General features: G+C 33.5%; 1 protein-coding gene across 5 annotated transcripts; it reads left to right on the plus strand.

Annotated features, from left to right (window-relative positions):
- The first annotated feature begins 9771 nt into the window (after positions 1-9771).
- Positions 9772-23699, plus strand: LOC132311366 (E3 ubiquitin-protein ligase BIG BROTHER-like). Of its 5 annotated transcripts, XM_059809256.1 has the most exons (10): positions 9773-9980; positions 10192-10253; positions 10825-10902; positions 11003-11172; positions 11535-11772; positions 15362-15396; positions 16926-16970; positions 20053-20180; positions 23184-23292; positions 23378-23699. In XM_059809256.1, exons 4-10 carry the CDS (start codon positions 11032-11034, stop codon positions 23435-23437), a joined length of 756 nt encoding a protein of 251 aa, XP_059665239.1. In that variant the 5' UTR covers positions 9773-9980; positions 10192-10253; positions 10825-10902; positions 11003-11031; the 3' UTR covers positions 23438-23699. The 5 variants fall into 5 exon arrangements, with proteins under 5 accessions (XP_059665242.1, XP_059665239.1, XP_059665240.1 ...); XM_059809259.1 differs by lacking the exon at positions 10192-10253 and having other exon boundaries at positions 9772-9980; positions 11021-11172; XM_059809257.1 differs by lacking the exon at positions 10192-10253.
- Positions 23700-24112: the final 413 nt, after the last annotated feature.

Below are 24112 nucleotides of genomic sequence, written 5' to 3' on the forward strand. Positions count from 1 at the left end.
TACTATTTTGCCTATGAAATGGTTGCTGTCATTTCAGGCATTAACAAGGTAAAATGGTCAGGCAGGGAGGAATTTGTTACATTAATCATAATCTCATGGATTATGAAACGTAAAGAGAGTCTATGTGAAATATTGACAAACTTTAGGGAGATAAGTTAAATTCCTATATTTTTATTTGTTAAAGTATTGTTGGACAATTGGCTTAGGCAGAAACCTTTTTCTCTGGCTAAAACTTTTTCTCTCGCCTCTCTCTACCCTCAACCGCCCCCTTCGTTCTTCTCCCTCTGTTTGCTCCCCACCCCCTCCCATGGGGTAGGGAGCTGTCGATCCTCGCCTCCCACCGCTTAATAAACTCGGCGTGTTATACTTAATTCGCTCGATGGGTGAGTTTTTACGCCGTTTTGTTGTTTTTTTGTTAGATCTGCTCTGTTGGGCTTGTTTCTGACTTGACAGGGTAGATTTGCTTTTTGTCTCTGGTTAGATCTTCGATCTATGTCGGGTTTTGTAGTCCCGCCTTTGTGTGGGTTTTGTGGTCCCCGCCTCTGTGTGGGTTTTGTTGTCCTCGCCTCTTGTGCGGGGTTTAGGGGTTCTTCCCCGGCCCACCTTGTAGATGCAGTTTTGGAGCGGTTGCCTTACTGATGGTTTAACCTTTGGGTCACTCTCATTGGTGCTTTCCTCCCTGGGTGGTTTCCGCTGTTGTGTTTCTCAACAAATCTGGAGCTTGATCTTCAGTTTATCTTCTGTGCTTTATGATTTGTTTGTCTTTGTATGGCCATTTATGGAGATTTTTGTAGATGCTGTATGGCTTCTTTTCTTAGTGCCAAAAACAGAGAGAGAGAGAGAGAGAGAGAGAGAGAGAGAGAGAATGAATGGAGGTTCAATACTCTCTTTCTACGGGTGATTCATCCAACCAGACCGATTTAAGTGTAGTGTGAGTCATTTCGGTACTCTTTAGAAGCCTTTTAAAGTCGATCCCATTCACATTTGTAATGAACATCTTCAAGTCTTCATACTTGAGTTCTATCTCACTCGCGAGTGTAGACTGATTTTGGGCCTGAACCAAGTGACTAATCTCAATTGAACTCCAAAATTTTCTTTGTTTGAATTTAGGTTTCTAGATTTTGGGCCTTAACCAAGTGACTAATCTCAATTGAACTCAATTTTCTTTCTTTGAATTTAGGTTTCTAGAATGAAATGTATAAGCATATAAAGAGATGCAGGAATATATATATATATATTTCCTAGCAAACTAGGAGGAGGGGAGACTCGAACACGGACACATCCACTTGGGGAGTTGGACGCTTTACCAACTATGTCACTAGATTATGCCAAGATTCTTGAATTAAAAGAGGAATTCTATTGATAATGCATTCAAGAGTACAAACAAAAAATGGGTTAATTACACTGATCTCTTATAATATTTATACGCATAAGCGTTTATTACTTTGATTGAGATTTGGCGTGTTCTTTTTGTCTGACGTATTAAACAAATTTTATAAAATGACAATTTTAATATTCTTTTATAAAAAAGTACGAAGGCGTTATTGATTTTTCACACTTAAAAGAAAATAAGTTTAGGATAATTTAAAGTCAAAGTAGGAAATCGGTGTAATATACCCACTAAAATTGTTTTGACTAGTTGGACGAATTTAGGTTATTGGATTGGAAACTAAGGAGCCAATGCTAAGTTTATATGAAAGATAAAGACATGATGTGGAAGGTGATGGGACCTCTTTCATGAATGTCACCCCTCACATTTAAAGGCAAATCCAAAAAATTGAATGAAGTTCAAAGCGGTTGACAATAGCTTCAATGGCGCTTTCCAGAGTCAATGATGTCCCATGCCTTAACTTTTCTAGGAAATTTAAGAGTTTTTGGATGCTCCATTGTATATTTAACCCCCCATATATGACCATACTTTACCAAAAATCTCAGCTAATTCATTTATAGAAATCACACCTTTCTTCTCTAGTCATGATCAAAACTATGACCAATTTACCCTTATTCGAATTATGTAAAATCATCTTCTTGACCTATTTTAAATTAATTTTTTTTTAATTTTACTTCAAAACACAATAAATGTTAGAACTTTTTATCTTTTCAATCCACTTCATTGTACCAAGTTCTACAATGCATGTCTTCAAAGATTGCATTTCTATTAATCTATGTAGCAATTGATGAGTTAGACATGTGCTTTCTAATTTTATTGTCTGATTAACCTAAAAATTCCAAATCCCAATTTGAATTACTATGTTATTACCAAATTTGAATAAATTGCAGATAAAACCCAAACGATTTACAAATAGTTTTTCAAATTACCAGATGATCATTATGAATTTATGACATTTTGTAAATTTAATTTATTTTGTTATGCATCTTATTATTGGCAATGATGGTTTAAATTTGCTCTCCACTATTCTAAATGCTGTACCAAATAACTATTGAATTTCAAATGATTACATTGCTAAATAATTCTCAATTAAACCACTAACACATTTAATTTTGTGATATTTCATCTATTTTTAGTCATGATTCGTAGTTGGATATTGCTTGCGGTGTAATGAATCGGTGAATATCGGTGTAAATTGGCTAAATTGATTGATTCATAAAAATGCATAATGATATCGTACCCTTGAAAAAAAGTTACGAACCGATTGATACAACAAATCATATTTTTAATATAAAATTGAATGAATCAGATTCGTATAATAATATTGCGGAAATTATTTGTCAATAAAAAAAGAAAGGTATTTCTCAAATACCACATTGATTACACAAAGACGCATCATTTTCTTATGAATTAAGGAGTGCCCAAACATCATTATAGATGGATGGTAGGAAGTTGATGATAATTGGAGTGAGACATTGGCTGTAAAACTTGGCGCTTTGTGGACCGACAAAAGGAATAGAGAATATAATAAGTTATTCATCCTTCCCTTGCACGCCAGGTTTTGTTCATTCTCTACTTCGAATCATCACTCTCTCTCCCTCTCTCTCTCTCACACACACACAAAATGCTTAAGAAGCTTTTGGCATCAAGGATAGTGCTTGCATGACACACGATGGTGGAATTCTCTCTCACATGCTTCATACTTGAGTCCAACAAATATATACACACACGCATATATAGATATATATAAATTTCGTATCGTATTATGCGTATGCGCTGATTCCGTTACACTACAACAACGACTAATCAATGTTTAAAAAGATTGCTAATACTTGCTCTAGTAGTTGAGATTACATGTTGATAAAAACTGTTCCCTCGGTCCCATGTGTGTAATTTTTAATATTATTTATTTATTATAGTGGTAGGGAATAAATTTCTAAATATATCCTTTTATAGTGGATCCACATTCTTATAATACAAAAAGAGTTAATTAGAAATATTAAAAAAAATTGAGACAACAAAAAATAAAAAGGTAGACACTTTTTGTGCAATCGAGAGACTATTAGAATTGATCTAAACTTATCTACTAGGTTGATTTAGCCTCCAATTCTATGGATACTCAAATCAATCCATCCTAAACCCTAGAAAAAAACCTCTTAAAAAAGAAACAACATTAACGATGAAGTCTAGATTCTCTATTGTAGCGAATTTTTTTTACTGTGATGTAATTTTTTAACAAAATTAAATTTATTTTGAACACATTAAATTTTGGTTGGAAATAGGTAAATTTAATGTGAAGGTGTTCTCGAGCCTCATAATAGTTGGATCGATTGTGTGATCTCAATGAATTAATCCTAAAAAAAATTAAAAAATAAAATCTAAAAAATGCCACCCTAATTTCAACAAAAGGCAAGGGACATAATTGTACTTGGTCTATAGGTGGCCCACACAACACTTGATGCAACAAAGTCTACGTGTGGAGGAAAAAGTTAGTATATGGAAGCTTAACCAAACTTCGTTTTTCTTATTCTTGACTAAAGTCAACGTACATCAACTTCCTTTATACCAAAATGAGATGGATTTGGTGACCTCTTTTCAACCATGTTCATCACCCATTTTCTAATAAATCTAACCTATACCGAACAACTCATTCTTGTACTAGCAAGGATTTGGTAACATGATGTGATGATAAAATATATTTATTCTGTCTAACTTTTTATTGTTGAGCATGATGGCATTGATAGTGGGTGCTTCACTCACTTTTAGTAAAATGCTATTGGAATTATTCGGTCCCCTAATTGGTAGAGTGTTCAATTCTCCGAACGGATATACTCGTATTTGAGTATCTTCTCTTCTTAATTTACCTAAGTAACAAAATATTTCAATTTGACAAGTTATTTATAATTCGTATTTGGTTTGTTACTAACGAGAGATATCCACTTGTAATTTTGTAATTTTTTTAAAAAGTGTAATCCAATATTTGACAATTTTCTAGAGTAATTTTTGTTATTAGAATATATTCTATAATATATTGCTACCATATATTGTTAGAATATATTTTATAAGTTATCATTGTCATATATAACATTACTTTATATGATAACTGTCTTAACTTACCCTCATTACCAATTACCTTATATGGTAATGTTTTACTCTCACACATGAGCTCTCATATATAAACCTCCATGTACCTTTGTATTACACATTTCATACACATCAATACAATATACAGAGTCCTCACCTTTATATTTAACACTTGTAATGGAAAAAGAGGTTCTTATACACATCAATACAATATACAGAGTTCTCTCTTTTATATTTAACATTTGTAATGGAAAAAGAGGTTGCCAAATCATGATAAGGGAAAAAAGTCCGAGAAGGAAAGTAAAAAGTGAACAAGAAAAGAAAAGAAAATTAGGTATTTGATTATTTTTCTAAAGAAAAAATATAGAGTAAGAAAAGGGAGAGGAAAGAAAATAATGCAAAAACATATACATTTTTTGGAGCTTCAAGGTTGCATTGCCCCTCACGATGCTCAAAACTCTTAACGTCATTTTTAGTGAGGAGAGATTATACAATCCGGATCAACGGCATGTCAAAAACAGTTTGATACTATGTAGATAAAATTTAACATATTATGTATTATATTATGTCGGATCTGATTATTTTTTTAAAAGAAAATTAGGTATTTGATTATTTTTCTAAAGAAAAAATATAGAGTAAGAAAAGGGAGAGGAAAGAAAAAAGAAAATAATGCAAAAAAACATATACATTTTTTGGAACTTCAAGGCTGCATTCCCCCTCACGATGCTCAAAATTCTTAACCTCATTTTTAGTGAGGAGAGGTTATACAATCCGGATCAACGGCTTGTCAAAAACAGTTTGATAATATTTAGATAAAATTTAACATATTATGCATTATATTATGTCTGATCTGATTATTTATTTTAAAATTTTAATTGAAGGTCGACTCCGTTTGGACTATTTTTATTTATAAATTTTTGTAATTATATGTTATTATTGTCGTTTTTAGGATTCTTTTACTATTTTAAAAAGGTAGTACTGCATAGCATAGCATAATTTAGACAGCAATTGAGTTTCCTCTGCAACTTGTGATTGTTAATTATAGTTATTTGATCCTCAATTAACTTTTCTTTTGTCAGATGTTAAATCGATCCTCAATGTACTAGTATTGCACATCCGCAAAGTATGGTACAAAAAAGGGCTATAGACGATTCTTTTCCGGAAATTGAGAATCTTCTTGTGTGGGCAAAAGTGTTTGTGAGTGGAAATGGATTTGCAATTCACTTCCTCTCCTCTTTCATGCAGTAAATTGTTTGGGCTTGTTTGGTACATTGGCTGCTCTTGCCTCCTTCCCGGCCACTTTTTCCTTCACACTCACTGCAAGATGTTGCTGCGAGGATAAGAAGTTGACTATTTTCTTTCATCCTTCATTTATTGACAGATATACACAAAAGTTGACCAATTTTTTAACAATAAGATTGCCAATTAGAGCTGGCCATCGATTCATCAATACTAATCCGTTTCGCATCCAACAGATTGAACAAATCTTAATTCGCTACCAATTTGTGGAATAACGCCATAACGGATTAGATCGGATATGTGGATTGAAAAGTTTTTTTCTAAATTGTTCAATATTATTTATTTTTTTAATCATAGCTCATTAAATAACATTTTAATTATCAACATTAATTCATATATTTAAATGATCATTAGGTAATACATTCTTAAATTCCATTAAATGATCATTAACTAATTAAATTAACTAATACATTATTTGAATATATATATATATATATATATAAATTTCACACGGATTCACGGATTTACGAATTATTTACCCACCCTCAATGGTTACATGACACATGATGAATTGACATAATTGCCTTTTAATTTGTTAACTAATTTAAATTATGGAATTACGTTTTTGACCTCTACAAGTCATTTTTTATTAGATCAAACTAACCTCTATACTCTTCACTTCATTCTTTATCAACCAAACTATATATATATATAGACTATTTTTTATTTTTTATTTTTGCACCAGTAACTCACCTAGGTAGGGTCCCTTCGGAATCCATCCTAAACTACAAATTTGGGGATGCTGTCGACGGCCCCACACCTCAACACCAGGGAATATAATAGGGATGGATTGGCTCGAATCTGGGACATATAGCACCTCGGGCCGTTGCCTTATTAACATAAATATTATAACAAGCATACTTACATATATTAATTAATAAATCTTAGCCGGTGCAAAATATTATGTATTCATATATATTGCAGATTCAATTATTTACTTTGAATATTTTTGTCATAGTGCTAGTTATTAGGCAAATATATATACATCAATTATATCATCACGGTAGAATTACATAGGACCATGACCATTCATTTTCACTTAATTATTAGGAGCAAAATGGTCGTTTAGTTTATAAATTCTTCTTTTATTAAAAAGCTTTAAAAAAATGAGGGCAATTTAGACATGCCATAGCATTTTTATGTTCAAAACTTAACAAAGGGTATCATTATTAAAAAATGGGTTAACTTAATATGGCTGTCAATAAGACAAACCTCAGGAGGTGTCATTATAATTTACCCTAATAATAATTATTATGAATTTATTTTTTATTTTTTTATTTTTATTTCTGGGAAAGAAACTGTATGGGCTTATAAAAATTCTAAATTGTTATGGGCATGACCAAATCAGAAATAATATCTAAAATCACTACTTTTGGGTACTGGTTTGGTGGAAAAGAATTAGGAAAATAAAAGTGGCATTGGAGAATTAATCAAGTTGGAAAAAATGGTTGAAGTTGTTGGAATTTCATATGGTGCATAACTGCATGTATAGAACAAAACTTGATTTAGTGGGTGTGAAAGTAGTCGGGTGTTGGTGGAAAATATGAATCTCTTGTTGGTTGATGATGCCTTGATGTATATGTACACAAGTACAAATAAGATGGTGTTCGATTTCTCTTGCTTCGGCTAAATATTATATTAAAATATATTTTAAAAATTTATGTTACAAATATTTGATTTGTTTCTCAGTCATACTATAATATCCTTCAACTTTATCAAAAATCCCCTTTAACCCTAAGGAATTATTTAAAAGACTAAAATACCCATGTTCAGGGACGGAGCCAATGAAGGCCTAGGGAAAAAAAAATTCCATATATATGAAAAAATTTATATAGTGCTCTCCCTCAAATTTGTAGTTCCTAAAATTATATTCTTATTTTTTCTTTTACTCTCACATTTCTTAAATTTCCTTATTGGAAAAAGTCAAATTTTTCTTTCTCAATTAAAACTTTTTAACTATTTCCTATGAAAGTTCTTTCATTTTTCTTTCCTTTTATATTTTAATAATTTTCTTCTTCTTTGTCTTTTTAAATTTTATAGTTGTACTCCGTACTATTTTTTTTGGCAGTGTGCCCCCCCACTTGAAATCCCAGCTCCGTCACTGCCCATGCTTGGGTTTTGTTCAGCTCTTGCTTTCTATGTTCTTGAGATGCTACCTCTGTTTATTATTTAGAGTTGTCTTTTGTTTAGGCAGTGTGTGCTTTGTTTGTTTGTTTTGTTTTATTTTATTTTTAAAGAAGCAGCATTGATATTGTAATATTATTTTTTTTTTCAAAAATTGATAAACAAAAAAAAAAAAAATTTCCTGTTTAACTGTTCACTTAGCTGAATAAAAAAATAATTGATTAAGATATAATGAAGCACTATCACAAATTCGTGCAACATTAACTAATTGAAGAAAAAGACAGCAATTCATATAAGAAAAAGGATACAAATAAAAAATGAGTAAATAAAAATAGGTAAGTGGGGATAGGTGGAGGTAATAAATGAGGAGTAAATTAGTCATTTTAGTTAGCTGATATTTTAAAATAAATGAGGTTAAAAATTAAGGATAAAATTATCTTCTAGTATATTAGAGATAGACCAGAAAAGTGCTCCTGTAAAATAAAAATTAGTATTTTGCCTAATTAATTCATTGACTGGTTCAGTGAGAGAGCTTATCAATGCTATTTGTATGCCACTTTGATTAACCATAGAATCAAGGAGGATGTATAGACATATTCCATTATAATTGAAAGGAGAGTTCAATTGAACAACTATTAAAGCGGTCATATTTTATGGCACCAATTGTTGGGTACTTAGGAAGCAACATTTGCATAAAGTGAGTGTAGCATAAATGCGAATATTGAGATGGATGTGCAGTAAAACTAGGAAAGATAGAATTGGAAATGATCATGAGATGGTTAGAGTAACATTAATTGAAACAAAAATGAGAAAAAAAAAAATTAATTAATATAGTTTAACCATGTCTAAAGAAGACCTTAAAGTACACCAATTAGAAACAAACTGACATAACTTACATTGAGTGTAATATTACGAGAGCGGAAACAGATCAAAATTAATGTAGATAAAATTAATTAAAAAAAAATGTGGGAGCCTAAGGATCCATGCTATGTAAAATCAATTGTAATCCAAACAAGTTTAATATACTAAAATGGATTTAGTTTAGACTTATCTCTAGTTAAATTCAATCCATTTCATACCCTAGTATCCAAATCCCCATCCTCATTCATGACTTTTAATGGAGGTCCATATTGCATCTATCTTTTAACTTTGACTTTAAACAATGAAACTTAAAAAAATAACTAACTCACTAATTCTTGACAAATTATTTTATAAGTTCAGTCTGATGAACTAGACGATTAGACTCCAAACTCAATCTACACATTTAACAAATATTGAAAGAATAAAAATAAAAAAAATATCTTACTTTACGTCTAAACAAACGAATTTTTTTTATTATTTAATTTTAATTTTTATTAGGATCGAATATTGAGTCTATCTCAACCCATTTGTTCCCTACCCAAAAAGCAAAAGTGAGGGTGGTTTATATTAGTACTTCTTTTTTGGGAAATTGGTTTATAGTAGTTGATCTGCTAGAAAGCCTTGAACACATCGAAGCACCTAAGAACAACAACACCGGCTATTCCCTTTCTCTTAAAATAATTAAGTGGGGTCATAAAAGATCAAATATTAATATCAATGAACCGATTGAACCGGTTTCCAGTTAAAAGAAATACGCGAGGCACAAGTATCACCTTACATGTATGTCACAGACCTGTACATGATTGGACAAGACAACAACAAGACACGTGGCGTAATAGTATTCGTTGTAACGCATCCTCCTTCCCGTGACTCGATTGGACTGTCACGTAAATAAACCACCCAACAGTCCGTAACGTCGTTTTTGTTGTGTACCCGCGAGACAACGTATCATTCACCGTATAACGGAGTGTTAGCGTCTCTGTAGACCCCTGCATAAAGGCGCTGCAACACCCACACACACCAAGAGTGTAGAGAGAGAAAGTAGAGAGAGAGGGGGGGGCGTAGAGGTAGGAGAAAGGGTAGAGAGAGAGAGTGTGTGTGTGGAGAGAGAAAGAGACAGATCAGGAACACATTCTCTTTTTTCTCATTGTCATGCGATCTTTAGAGAGAGGGAGGGGTTGGCTCATTCAGCTAAAGGCACTGTGTTGAAAAAGTGATCAATGTCGGTTCTTTAATCCCTTTAGTCTCTCTCAAGAATCATTTTTCTTTATATCTCACTATATATATATATACATATCTCTTTTTTTATATATCTTAAGCATAAGTCATTTGATCGATCGAGTCGATTGATCTCAATTTTTTTCTTTTGTGCTTTCTCGAGAAAATTCTTGCGTTAACATCACGGAAAACGTGATTTGCTTTGCTCTCTTCAGAATTGATTCTTTTGGTTGTTGTTTCGAGGGAAGAGGAGGTTGATGAATGTAATGTGATTAAGGTATTCAATGGCTTGTTTTGGCATATAATGTGCTTCCATTGTCCATTAACGTTGTTCTTGCAATCCGTTTGGTTGCTGAGAAATGTGGGAAAACGTCAAGAAAAATACAAAATTTTAAATTTCTTTTTCTGCTGTTTTCAGTTAATTGTAATGTGTTCTTGGGAAGTCATATTAACTTATGCTGAAAATTAGAGTTGGTTCGTCACATGTGATGTTGATGCCTTTGTGTTGATATTAGGGTCGAATACTATTATTCAGATTTCTATTGGCCCTGTTTTGAAGGAAAATATCTTCTGCATAAAATTTCTACTTAGATCCTATTTGTTTTCGTGAAAAAAATTGATTTCAGGAGAACTTTTCTGTGAAAAATTACTGCATCTCTTTGATTAACTTCGGGAACAAATATCTATTCACACTATAAAATTGAAATGATTGAACAAACCATTCTCAAAACAAAAATTAACAGTACTTTAGATCATTAGCTATTCAATTTCTACTTGATATGAATTGTAATTAATATCTTTTGAATCCTTGTTTGAAGTTAATTTGTTTGTCATTGTTCTTACTTCAGGATGTGCAAACAGTGATGGCGCACGATTTTTTGGCTGTTGTTTAATGGGTCTTTGTGCTTGATTTCTTAGAATATCAGGTTTGCATCCACTTAATTGTTTTCTCGCTTGCTAAATTTCTCTTCAAACTTAAATGCTCATCATCTTGATAATTTGTCATTGTGTTTTTTAATCATCCAGAGATCTTCCGTCTCACAGAGTGGTTGAAAATGAGCTGGAACCCACAAATGGAAGTTCACTACGCAAACACTACATTTCCTTATAATTCTGCTGGAAGCTTTATCAATTTCTTTGAAGGTCTTGCATATGAACATGTGAATTTCATTTTTGCTGATGCTTTGCATGCTCAGGTACTTTTGCCATATAATTTCCTCTACTTCTATTTTATTTTACATTTTGTTGGTTTAATATGCTATTGGCAACTACTGAATTCAAGTTGAAGATTTCTGCAGCATATGAATTGTGACTATTCCATTGGTTTACTGTGCTGTTTTAGAACTATATATGTATTGTACGATAGTATTATATACTTAATTGTACCTTCTACTTACCTATTAAGTGTAATGTCTGTAATTAAAACAGTTGTCTGCATTATGTTGGTGTATATTTATGGGAGAAGTTTTTGATGTATGAGAAAAGTCACTTAAAATGATTATATTAACTTTAAATGAAGTAGGATTTATTTGTTCATATATATATTTTTTTCTTTCAGGAGAGCATGTACCCTTCAATGCATATGAGTATGTACAAGTTTGGGTTATCCGAACCAGGGAGTGTTTCATACTATGATCATAGTTATGCTCCTCTGGTCAATGATCATTCACTGGGAATTGATGAATACAATAGACAATTGGAGAACTCTTCAACAATGACTAATGAACAGACTGCAGCTGTACATACACAGTGGGAAGAAAATTTAAGCACAAATGAACCTGCTGATCCCGTAGAATGTAAGTTAATACTGAGTCCCGGTTTGGTGATGAATTTCCAATGCATGGTTTTCTGCTTGTGGTGCTATTAAACAATTGACTAGAATGGTGGATTTTTCTATTCAACTATTATGCATTTATTTATTTTCTTCAAAAAGTGAAGATATTGGTTGGGTAAGCTGATTATTTCATGATTAATGGTTAAAATGTAGATAAATGTGTCTAGATGAATTCCTTCTTATCAGCTGGCGACATACTTTAGTAAGTCAGATCCATGAAAACAGATGTTATTGGTCTTGTATGTCTGCAATTGGAAATTATTATGTGGTTCATCTGCTACTCTACCATTGTCATGCATCCTTAATTCTAACGAAACAAGATAAAATGATACCTTGGCCACTTGGCATGGTAGAAGGCAAATTTAATAATCTGATATTGAATATATTGCTGTTCTTTTCTTTGTCTATTTTCTTATTTTAGTTTTCTGTGATAAATGTCCAGGATATTTGGTAATAAAATATGTGACCTGTACAACCATTTATTCTGGACACAATCCCAAATTTCCAGAAAATTGCCTTCATTCATGAAGATGACTAGGATATGTGAAGTCTCTAATGTGATGTCCTGGAAATTTAGTATGCATGTGACACTATGACTGATTCTCTCGATTGTTCATTTCCAAAACTAATTCCTAAGAAGTCGTTTTGTCCCCTTTCTGTCCATTAGCAAATCACATCAAGGTACAATCTTCACAATATGCAGCCTTAGCATCTCAAGCCTATTTTCCCAACAGTCCTATTATATCTGTAATGATTCATGTCTCAGGACATATGAGAACTTCCGTAGAGGGAAGCACAGTAAGTGGAGGTACTGAGTACTGAATAAACTAATTATCTTCTGATTCCTACTCTCTATGACAAAGAGCACAATGACATGGATAATTCAATCAATAGATATCAGGTTATCCGTTATCAGTACCTTGTTCAGTACAGTACTGCCTATCAAATGAAGTAGAAAATTTAGATGTGATCAAGTCTTACCATTTAAGCTTCTTTGAGAAAGGATCCCCATCATGGTCAATCAAAGATGACTATATGCCCACTTTATATGTAGCAGATCATCTTGGATCCTTCTTAGGGGTCCCAAATAAGCAGCTTTAATCAATTTAGTGTTTGATGAAATGTTAATTACACATTTTTGATGGTTCTTGCAAAAGAACGAGACTATACTACCCTACTGACCAACTCTCAGAATATGGCCAGATAGTTTACAACTCAAGCATTCTCAGCCACATCGATGCAATCATTAGAAAATTTCAAGCATGGGTACATTCCCTAGCTTACTTCTGCTTCCCCTTTCAAAAATGTAACATCATAGCTTTCTAAAGACCGCAGCCATAGGGAGAAGTTACCTTTTGAGAGTTCCACCGTTATTGGCTGCCCCTTTAATTTTCTAAAATCATCTTTCGCCAGAAGTATGCTGAGTCTCTGGCCAGAAGTATTGCTAGACTCCATGGTTCTACTCAGAGAGATCACGAGTCTCTGGCCTGAAGTATGTTGTTTGAAGTTCTGGTTGTTAACAATGCTTCTCTCAATGATCTTTAGATTTACTCTTCTGTTTGGGTTCCTATACTTGTATTGGAAATGGGCCTATTCAGTACATAGGACCTTTTTCTGCGGTTTACTTGCTTCTGACCAAGGGTATGCCCTCTGTGCACCTGTACTTCATGTTTTATCTTCAATACAACATCAATAATTTTTTTTTTTTTTTTTTTTTCCAATAATGAAAAAAAAAAAAAACTTCTTTTGCCATGACTATCAACTTTCTCTTGGAATCTCCATAAAAAGTGGGTAGATAGGTTGCACAGCATTTTTCCATCACAAATACATGTTTTGCAATTTATTACTAGTTCAGTCGAGCAGTTGCTTAAACTCTGGCTACAAAATTTCGTATAAAAAATATATACAGAACCTTCATATATACCAATTTATTTATTTATTTTTTCTCATAATTGGTTTTTGTATAAAAAGAAAAGATAAGTATTTACATGCGCACAGAGGGCATACCCTCAGAGTTTTACTGGAAAGTACAAATTCTTAATGAAGAAACATTTCCAGTAAATAAAAAATAAAACAATGAGCTGCAATCTAAAGAATGTCTCTAAGAAAGACATTGTAAACATCTAAGACCTCAAACATAATTTGTCTAGCCACCTCAGAGGTGGGACTAGATTTATTTCCATGTAGTCTTCTGTTTCTCTCTTTCCAAATACTCCAACAGCCAGCAACAAATAAGGTTTGGATCAGTTTGCTAGTCTGTTGTGTGAACCATATCAGCATATCATCAATAGTGTGAATTGAACTTCAGTCCAGCCCCAATCCAAGAGCATCCTTCAACCAGCTCCAGAAGTGTCTAGCAAAAGGACATTGAACAAAAACATGATTTCTGGTATCAATCTGTTGTAAACAGTTAGAACATCTTGGAGCCAATTGCACTTTCCTCTTCAGCAAATTATACATTGTAGGTAATCTGCCTTGGAATAAAAAGACACCATGAATTGACCATCTAGGTCTGGCCTTCCCCCAGCAAATTTTGGACCAAATAACATCTGGATTAGTAACTCTACAGCCCTGCCAAGCTTTTTTGAAAGCAAAGGCACCACCATCCCAAAGGAACCTATCTGATCTAGCATGAATAGGCAATGTAGGCAAAGAATCTTTTATAGGTCTGAAAATGTCATCTTGCAAGAGTTCAAAATTCCATCCACCATCAATTAGAAGACTGGACAAAGGAGAAGACTATGAATACCCCAGCCTTCTAACCTTTCTATGTCCAAATTTCTGTAGAATAGTTTCCCCCTCACACCAAGGATCTGTCAAAACCTTAAAAAGCTGCCCAGTACCTATTGAAAATTGAATATTATGTAGCATAATGTCCCTAAAATTAATCAAGTTTTTCCACAGAATTGAATGAGAGACCTTTGGAACTGCATTCCAATATGTTGAACTGGCTGCATACCTTTTTTGAAACCAAGGAACCCAAAGTCTGTCTTTACTTAGCAAGAAATCCCAAGCCAGAACACAGTGGGAAGCAACCTGTAATTCCTTCAATTTCCGAAACCTTGCACACCCTTTTCCGGGAATAATATAATCTGCAATCGGCATAAGCTTGTTCTTGGCACACTTTAGTTTAATATATTGACTCTTAAGGTGTTATGCATAAAAAATTGTACTACTACTCATCCCACTAAGATTGGCCTCTTTGACCAAGGCAATGTTTGTGGATGCAATTTATGCATTCACATCTTTCTGATACAATTCTACTTTTGCAATTCTGGAAAAAGGTCACACCTTGGATATTTATTATAGGCAACATGATGGCAGCTAAAAGGAAAGGAAGCCCATCCTTGTGGGATGGTGGGAAGTAACTGGAACCATGAGAAAATTTTTCATGTTCATCTCCTAGTCCTGGAAGCAGTATGTTCAGAAGTGTTGTAGCTTCCTAAATTATAACTGTTTTGTTTCTTTTCCCACATATGATATTCTGTGCAATAATATCTAACAGATTTTTAACAATGTAAATTCTGTCAATTTTTTTATTTTTTTTCCAGGTCCCCAGAGTCATCACAATGCTCGTGATAATCAGGTGTGATGCTTTCTCTTTGGTAGTCTAATGTAAAACAAACTGTTCCAAATCCATGTTACCTGGACTCCAGTACTTGTATCATGTAAGGGTACATGTCTAAATGTCAGACCACTCAAACCTCCATAAATCCCAAATCTTAGTATAGATAGGCTCGGATTGAAATGCATCCAAAATTTGGATACGGGTACGTGGACAAATATTAAACACTTGAAAATGTTATATATTACATTGAAGTGTACACATGAAGCGATTATTCCTTAAAAATGTACTCAGTAATAATGAAAATTAAATGAAACATGGTGAAAAAAGAGAGATTTCATCTATCTCAGAAGTAGGTAACCCTTCTTTGCTATCACATTTGAGGTTTCTTCTTCTTCTTCCACCATCAAGATTGGAGGATTCAAGTGTCTGATTTGGGTACGTGTGTCGGACACGTTTCTTGTACCCATCCCATATTGTGTCGTGTCGAGATGGGTGTGGTAAGGGGAATAGGAGAGTCCAGGTATGTTACCCAGAATGCCTTAAATATGTGGAAAAGCCTCTATTTTATTTACTTTTTAAATTCTGTAAACACACAAGCAAAAGTGATGTTAACCCATGCATGGTAAATAAGTGAGCTTTCCCGCCTGTGTTCTTGTTAAGTGACTTGTGCATATATGTAAACCATTTTTATTATTGAATACTTCATCCTTGGATGATCCTAACTGCAAAATAAACTCATCTGCAGCATTTGTGCTCCTATACTTATTGAATATATGCATCTACACATTAGGTATGTACTTATATTTAATAGAAATATAGTGGTGGGTGGAAATTTCGATCAACTTAAGTAAAGTCTTTCTTCTTCACACAGTCTAGTCTGTTAGGTTGACAAGATCACCCCCCTCCATTTATTTATTTATTTTTTAAAATTTGCGGTGCTGGTAGTTGATGTTAATGATATTAATTAATTATGTTTCAAATCTTCCAAAGTTCTTTCTTTGCTCTCAATGAGTGCAACATTTTGAATGTACTACAATACAGTCCACATAACAAGTGTCGAGCTTGAATGGAGTGGGTTTGACCTAGGATCCGATCCGAAATACATTTTAATGGGTTTGGATTTTAATTTTGAATTCAAAATTCAAAAACAGGTCAAATAGAAATCTTTGCTGAAAGGTTTGTGACGGATTTGGGTCAAATATGATTCTTGGTAATTCTTGAAAGGAACAGATTTTACTTGAGGCTCAACCCGGATCAACTATATCTTAATCTATTTTAGATCATGTTTAAATTATGGTCGGATATGGATCCTGTTCATAGGATCCTATCCAGATTCGGAATTGGATATGGATTCTGTCATTAAAATATGGATTCGGGTCATATTTCACATGAATCCGCTCCATTTCAAGTCCCACCTTCTTCTCCTTTTTTTCTTCCCCTTCTTACTCTTATTTGAAATAAAATTCATACATATTTATTTAATAAGTTGAGGTAGGATCCTGAGGCAGTTAATTAATTTCTTTCATCTTGTCTGTGGACTGATTCAGGTTATTTGGCAAGACAACGTTGATCCTGACCACATGACTTATGAGGTTTGATATGTAAAACCTTTATGTGCTCTCTTTGCTTAATAAGATCTCTTTTGGTTATGAGATAAATATACTTTGCATTTTCTATCATGGACATGTAAATCCAATATATTGCATCCAACCGAAAATACGAAGAAAGATGAAACAAAATTTTTGGTTCTAATTTTGTTTAAATGCGTTAGCTTTTGGATAAAGTATGTGCTATAAAGTCGCACTTTGGATTTCTGATTTTAAGTCTTTATTTTTTAGGCAAATGAGTAGCAGAAGCTCTAATGAGAATGAAAATATATGTAGATGTACATAATAAGTGCCCACTGTTAAGGGGAAAAAAAATCTCAGTTTAGTAGCTTGTTCTGATTCATGAATGGATAAATATTATTAAATTGAACCATACAATGATATGGCCTTGAAACATCCAACATCCATATTATATGAATAGCAACAAACTCATATAACATTTATTACTTGATTTAGTCAAACATTGATATTAAAAAAGGTATGAAGACAAGTCTTCTACTGCATTTGGTTCATCCAAGTGTTTAACTTGAACTTTCAGACACGTCACATGTGCACATAAAAGTCATACAGCGAGTTTGACAAGTTCATGGAGAAGGTCGCTTTTTTATAAGCATCTGTACAGTATTCAAACTAAGTCACTTGGAAGTTGAAATGTTTGGTAAACTCATGACTTAGCATGATTCAAGAACAACATGGGATTGTCTGATGCATCACTATTGGACACCCAGCAAGTGTGTCAGACTCAGATAAACAATAAAAAACACTTAATTATTTCAAAGGAATATTGCTATATTTTAATATTTCACCAGAAATTTCCTGTTATCTATACAACAACAACAACAACCAAGCCTTTTCCCAATTACTTGGGGTTCTTTAAATTTCTTCTTTTATTCCACTGCTATTACAAAATTAGCTTGACTACCTGTATCAAACCCATAGTTTTACAGGAAAATGTCGTATAACCTTATCATTAGGATGGCAAGAAAATTGCTCTCCCGGATTTTAAGATTTAAAGATTAGACAAATATTGCACTTAAGACATGTATTTGCACCCAAAATTTGCATTTGAGCCCATTTATATTTATAACATCTGATGGTATGCAAGGGTCAAAACACAAGACATCAGCTAGAAGTTTTCGCAAAGTACATTAAAATTTTTTATCTTTATCTTTTCAGAATTTTTTTTCTGGAACTTTTTGTTTTTTGTTTTTTTTTTAATCTTTTCTAGTAGATATCTTACCGAACTTGTATAAAATATTGGAATAATTATCAATTTTGATTTTGACTTCCCGAGGTTGGAATTTATTTTGAAATGCAACACCTTGCAGTTTTTTTGCTTTATGGTACAGGTTTGCATCATATTAAATGGTCATACATGCCAAATACAAGATTCCACAACTCAAAAAATCTACTTTTCTTCTCATGGTTTTAGATTTATAATTAAATGATTCTATTAGTTTCACTAATATTGATGGTTTTCTTGCCTTAACACTGCGAAGAAATTTCTGCCTTCACACTCCAAAGAAGTTTTTATCTTCCGGCTAGGTTTATTGTTTTACCTATTAGAGTAGAAATTTTATCGTTTCCATTCCTTTTTATCTAGTCAGAGACTCAAGAGTGTTTGAGTGGATCACTAAAGCATCATGTTGCCTGACTGAACCATTACTCACAATCATATATTGTGATGGCTATGTGATGACTAGGGAAAGCTTGGAACAAAGTGTGAGCTTGTGATGTAGCCTGAATGACTTCAGCCAAACTGGTCCTCAATAGCTCTAGTTGGTTATGTGGAACATTTGGGATAAAATAGGTTCATTATTTGAGGGTATTACTTAGAAAATAATGTAGTCAGCAGCTGGTGTCATCCAATGGTTTCCAACCATTTGATGTAAAGATTTTTGCAAACATTGTTTCAAAATGATTTAGATTGTCTACATGTGTCAAAAGCAATGCAATTGAATGGTGTAGATGACCAATCATACTGCTTGACCTTGCGGAAATCATGATATGAATTTTTTTTTAGTTATGATTGTTATTATTATTTAATTGTGACAAGGGGTGTCCCCACCCCCTTTAGAAGCGGGATTAGAAACCACACACACATTTCCCATGTATTGGGCAAGGCAACAGTAGAAGTTGTACCTGGGATCTCTTGGTTGATTCACGAAGCTCACATAAACTAAATCACTCTGTGGGTTTATGAGATATGATTATTAAAAATTGTTAATAAGATGCCATGTTGGCATTATAACTTGTTTGTTAAAATTTGCTGCTTTCAGCTGGACATCTAATGATATATAGACAATCAAAATTGCTGTTTTTTGTCTGTGCATGTAGTTTCTTAACTTTCTTGTTTTCGAGCAACCACATGAATCAAAAAATAAGTTTTATCACTTGCCATTGACTGGAAATTTTTATTACTTTATATCCTCTACTATGCTTTAATAATTTATTGTGTTAATATATTTGTGTCTATGTTGTTTAATGTATATCTTATGAAACAATTTCTTATGAACTCATATTTGATATAAAACTTCCTTTGTGTTCCATAGATGTGTCTACATATTACTAAAGCTACACCAATTTAAGGTAAACCCTATTGATTTGGGGTGCTTAGACATCTTGATAACACTGGATCGTCATTAGAAATGTTGAAATTAGTTGATTTATGCCCTGTTTAGGAACTTCAACAATTGTTATGGTGGAACATAGTACCTTTGCAGATCATCATACCAGATGGGTCTTAGATGTTGAATTAATTTTTTCTTCTTTATTTCAAAGTGAAGAAATGAAGGTGCTACTGTTTTTCTGTTTGATCAAGGTTCATATCTGGGCAATGTGCTGATTTGCGTACAGGTATCCAATTATGGAAACAAAAATGAAACTGATATTTTGGTGTGTAATTTCCAATACACAACTAGTTAACAGTATGTTCCGTTTTGTGTGTCAACAGCCACTATTGAAAATCAATAGCAACTATAATTAAAGCTCTTGTACATGTGGTTTAACCATGGCTTAATTTGTGCATATAAGTTATTCAACATATCAGCAAGAATTTCATTTGCAGGAATTACTTGAGTTAGGTGAGGCAGTTGGAACTCAAAGCCGTGGTCTTTCCCAAAATCTTATCTCCTTGCTTCCCATCTCAAAGTTCAAGCGTGGCCTCTTCTCAAGAAAGAAATCAAGAAATGAGAGGTAACCTTTAGGCATGTTAACTATTTTATCTCTTTTCTCTCAATTCACCAGCTGCAGTCATTTTTTCAAGTATTGAATTGCTCATCCTGTTGTCTTGTTAAGCTATTTGAATTTCTGGTGCTATTAAGTTGAATTGTTCATCAGCAGTCAACAAATTTTTAGAACCTTTAGGAAAAATGGTATAATTTTTAAATTTTATTTTTTTCTCGGGAATGTTTACTGTTGCATGTTGCAACAAACATTTCACATAGGAAATTCTAATCTTAAGAAAAAAAAAAAATATATATATAAAGTAGAATTAGCAGCGTCAATTTAAGGATACGATTTATTGGCTGCCGATGAAGCGCATATACATGGTTAAAGTGCCATTTGTAATTTTTTCCTCTTTCCTGCTAAGCATTTGCTAGTTTTTCCCAACATGACTGTCTTTTAATAGGAGAGAATACTCAACTTCTTGAAGATGTTTTCTTTTTGTTTAGATTTATATATTGTTCTAAGACAACACATACATTAATTGGAATTTTCAATGTATTACTGATGTATATAGGATAACATTGCAAGTGTGAAATGATAACGAGTAGTACTGTAGGAATGTTTTCAAACTTCCTTTTCTGGGTAAAGGCTAACACTTAGCAGCTAAACCGGCAGGTCAACTGAAATGGAACCATAATGCCATAAACAAGGACTGTTCATTGAAACAGAAAGGAGGCTGGGTAGATTTTCTGGAACGTCAAGTAGTGATGCTCAAAAGTTGAATGCTTGGTGATTAAGTACTGGTGCTAAAACAGCGAGTACCGATTCTCACTGCATTAGTTTGCACAAAATGTGCTCAAAATTCATTTCAAAAATCCATCTCGAGGGCCCGCCAGGTGTAGTCCTCTTTAATCAGGGATGTGGGGAGTGTACCAAGCAATAACCCTGAGCTTTTGAAAATACTTTCCATGCCAAAAGCAAGTTTAGAAACACTTTTTAGTGACTAGAAAAATAACAACCCTCAGGTTTTAGTTGAACTTAGTGTGAGACTCAGATTGTTCTCTATGTTGCTTCGTCTTCACAGAGGATAGATGAACAGCTAGCTAGCTGAAGTATGCCCTTTGTGGAGCTGAATAATGAATAATGGAGATATTTCTGTGCCCTTTGTGAAGTTAGAGGAACAACTAGTTCATGTATTCACTAATCAAACGTTTCGATTTGCGGATTTCACGTGCTCAAATCCATACATCGGATTTGGATAACTCATTGGATATATGAACTTTAAATCCACGAAATCCAATTGATTTAGTAACCTAAAACCGTGGATTTGAAATAGGAAATGGATCCTCTCCAAGGAAAGTTCTCTCCCAGCATCTGCAGGTATTTAATCCCACAGCTGTTGTGCCACATCAACAACTTATTTTATAGTGAATATGGTATCTTTTAGACTAAAACTCGCCCTTATGCGTGATAACAGTTACCCTTCACAGCAGGCTTCCCTCTTTCGTTTGTCCTCTACTAATCTACTATCATCAATCTTTGACTGCTACAGTTGAAGGTTTGCAAAATTAATCAGACCTATATTTTCCAACGATCCGTGTTCTGCTAGATTGATATTAAGAGGGAATAATAATTATCAGCGTGTTCTGAGATAGAGAAGGATCATTCATACATTATGCCGCTGGTGTTTTCCGAGAGAAACAATGGAATCATATTTTCAAAGAGAAAGATTGACTGGTTTTGAGAGAGAAAAATTCAATTGTAGGAAGGTAAACTGCTGCCTGAATCTGAAAGTTGGATGGGAAAGTGTCGTAAGTTCCGTAACGGCGTGTTTTAGTCCACACGATACCATATTTACTAACCAACTAAATTGTTGATGTGGCGCCTTAACAGCCCTAGGATTAATACTCGTAGATGCTTGGAGAGAACTTTTCTTGGCGAGGATGCGTTCCCTTTGAAATGACACCTAATGATGAATCAGTCCAGCATGCCATTGCATGCTTTTTCCTCTTTAAACAACTTGGATGCACCAATCTACATCACATTAGAAACTGTGTGAAAATGCTATTGCACGCTTCATTTCTGTGAACTATTTGGGTGATAATTACTTATCTAAAAGAAACTATTTGGATGATAATGTGCATCATGCGAATATCAAATAGACTTGTGAATTTTGCTGTTTTGTACTGTCTTCTCCAGAATTTATTGAAATATAAAAAATCTCATTCCTTAATGTGAAAGGCTTCCCTTGTAAATGTTTTAGGAATATGAGAGTCTCTCTTTTTGACATATTTACAATTCATATCATGGTAAGCATTGAGGTAATAAAGTCATAGAAAATTATTACTAAAATAGCTTGGGACAGGAAGAATTTCATCATTGTTGAGAAAATTATAATGTAGAGAATCATAGTTAACATCTTAAAGAACTAAAACACTCGAGTCTTATATCTTATTGTTACCAAACCCATTGTGTTTAAACCTTGAATATACTTGGTCTTCTTGGATAACTATTTCCAAAACTGTTAAAATAAAATTCCTTATTGACATGTCTTTCTTCGTAGAAAGTCTTTGACATTTTAACTTCAGTTTGAATTTTAGTTGAAGCTGATTCTGGGGAACAAGTTGGATTTTTAAAAAGCTAGGGAATTTTCTTTTAGATCGTTAATCTGCAATAAAAAGCTAAAATTTTTGGACAGTAAAATTGTCCCATTTGGTTTCTGCATCCCTGGGAAGATTGTGAGAGATGCTTGGTAAATGCATAAAACGGATATAGATATAATGTCTGAAAATAGTTCACTTATATGCTTGTGAGGTCAACTTTTAATGATTACCGAAAGAATCCTTTCTAAAGGTGATTATTGAGACCATACGTTCTTCTATCTCGCGTAGTAAAAGAAACAGCATTTCCTTTTCTTTCTAATGACTTGAAGCATTGGATAGAATTTTGCTTTACATTTACATTATATAAAATTTTGCATCCCCTTGCTCGATGGTCCAACTGCTTTTCTTTTCTCTTCTTGTAAAACAGGTGTGTAATTTGCCAGATGGAATATAAACGAGGTGACCGGCAGATGACCCTTCCGTGCAAACATGTCTATCATGCTGATTGTGGTACAAGATGGCTTAGCATCAACAAGGTAATATTTCTAATAACTTATCATATATGGTCCTTAATTTACCATCAAGCCAGTATGTTTGTTGACCGTGTCGTTGTTTAATCAGGCTTGCCCCATTTGTTACACTGAGGTGTTTGGTGACTCGTCGAAAACACTAACAAATTAGAGAGATACTGAGCATAAAGAGAAGTGGCTTCATTTGTTTTTGGTTCGTCTTCCTATTCTTCTTTTAGGTTTTCATTTCTTCACACAGAATGTTACTTGCGGTCATCGTTGTTGTCTTCAGTAGATCTACCTTTCTATTTGCTTTTGTAATAAATGAAGTCCATAAACCTTGTACTTGATGGTTTTGCCGGTGAGGTTGGAATTTGTATCACTACGTTTTTTACAGTTTTGCTATTAAAGTTGAATGCTTATAGCAATTACCCCTACCGTGGCATTAAACTTCTGGATTTATCGGTTTAAGATCTGTCTCGAAATGTATTGTAGATTAGTGAGGAAGATTGGCTTGGTTTAAAACTTGAATGTATGTTTCTCTCTTTCTTGCCTCATTATAGAGAAACTGTGAATCCATTTGCTCGAAACGCCTTTTCTCACGTGACGAAAAAATTGAGATTATACAACGGTATAGCATATCACCTACTCTCCATCTCTACTTGTTCATGGCCTCAAACTGATCTCTTAGTGGGAAGCCACTCTTAATTTAATAGTTGGATATACATATTCTATTCCAGCATGTTTAGTTTTCAATCTGGATCGCGGAATTGTTATTTATAGGGATGCTCATTTCCTTCACAATGCAAGACACAAACCATTAGTTCTAAGAACTATATTTTCAGGC

This window comes from Cornus florida, unplaced genomic scaffold (assembly GCF_030987335.1).
Source record: "Cornus florida cultivar Cherokee Brave unplaced genomic scaffold, ASM3098733v1 CherokeeBrave_3.0.0_Hap2_Chr06, whole genome shotgun sequence".
Lineage (NCBI taxonomy): Eukaryota > Viridiplantae > Streptophyta > Magnoliopsida > Cornales > Cornaceae > Cornus > Cornus florida.

What these genes read in the sequence shown, in the direction of transcription:
- LOC132311366 (XM_059809259.1), top strand. Translation starts at nt 11,032, where the DNA reads ATGAGCTGGAACCCACAAATGGAAGTTCACTACGCAAACACTACATTT. An exon ending in ACCTGCTGATCCCGTAGAAT is followed by an intron (nt 11,773 to 15,361) that starts GTAAGTTAATAC and finishes TTTTTTTTCCAG; the next exon opens with GTCCCCAGAGTCATCACAAT. An exon ending in ACAATGCTCGTGATAATCAG is followed by an intron (nt 15,397 to 16,925) that starts GTGTGATGCTTT and finishes GGACTGATTCAG; the next exon opens with GTTATTTGGCAAGACAACGT.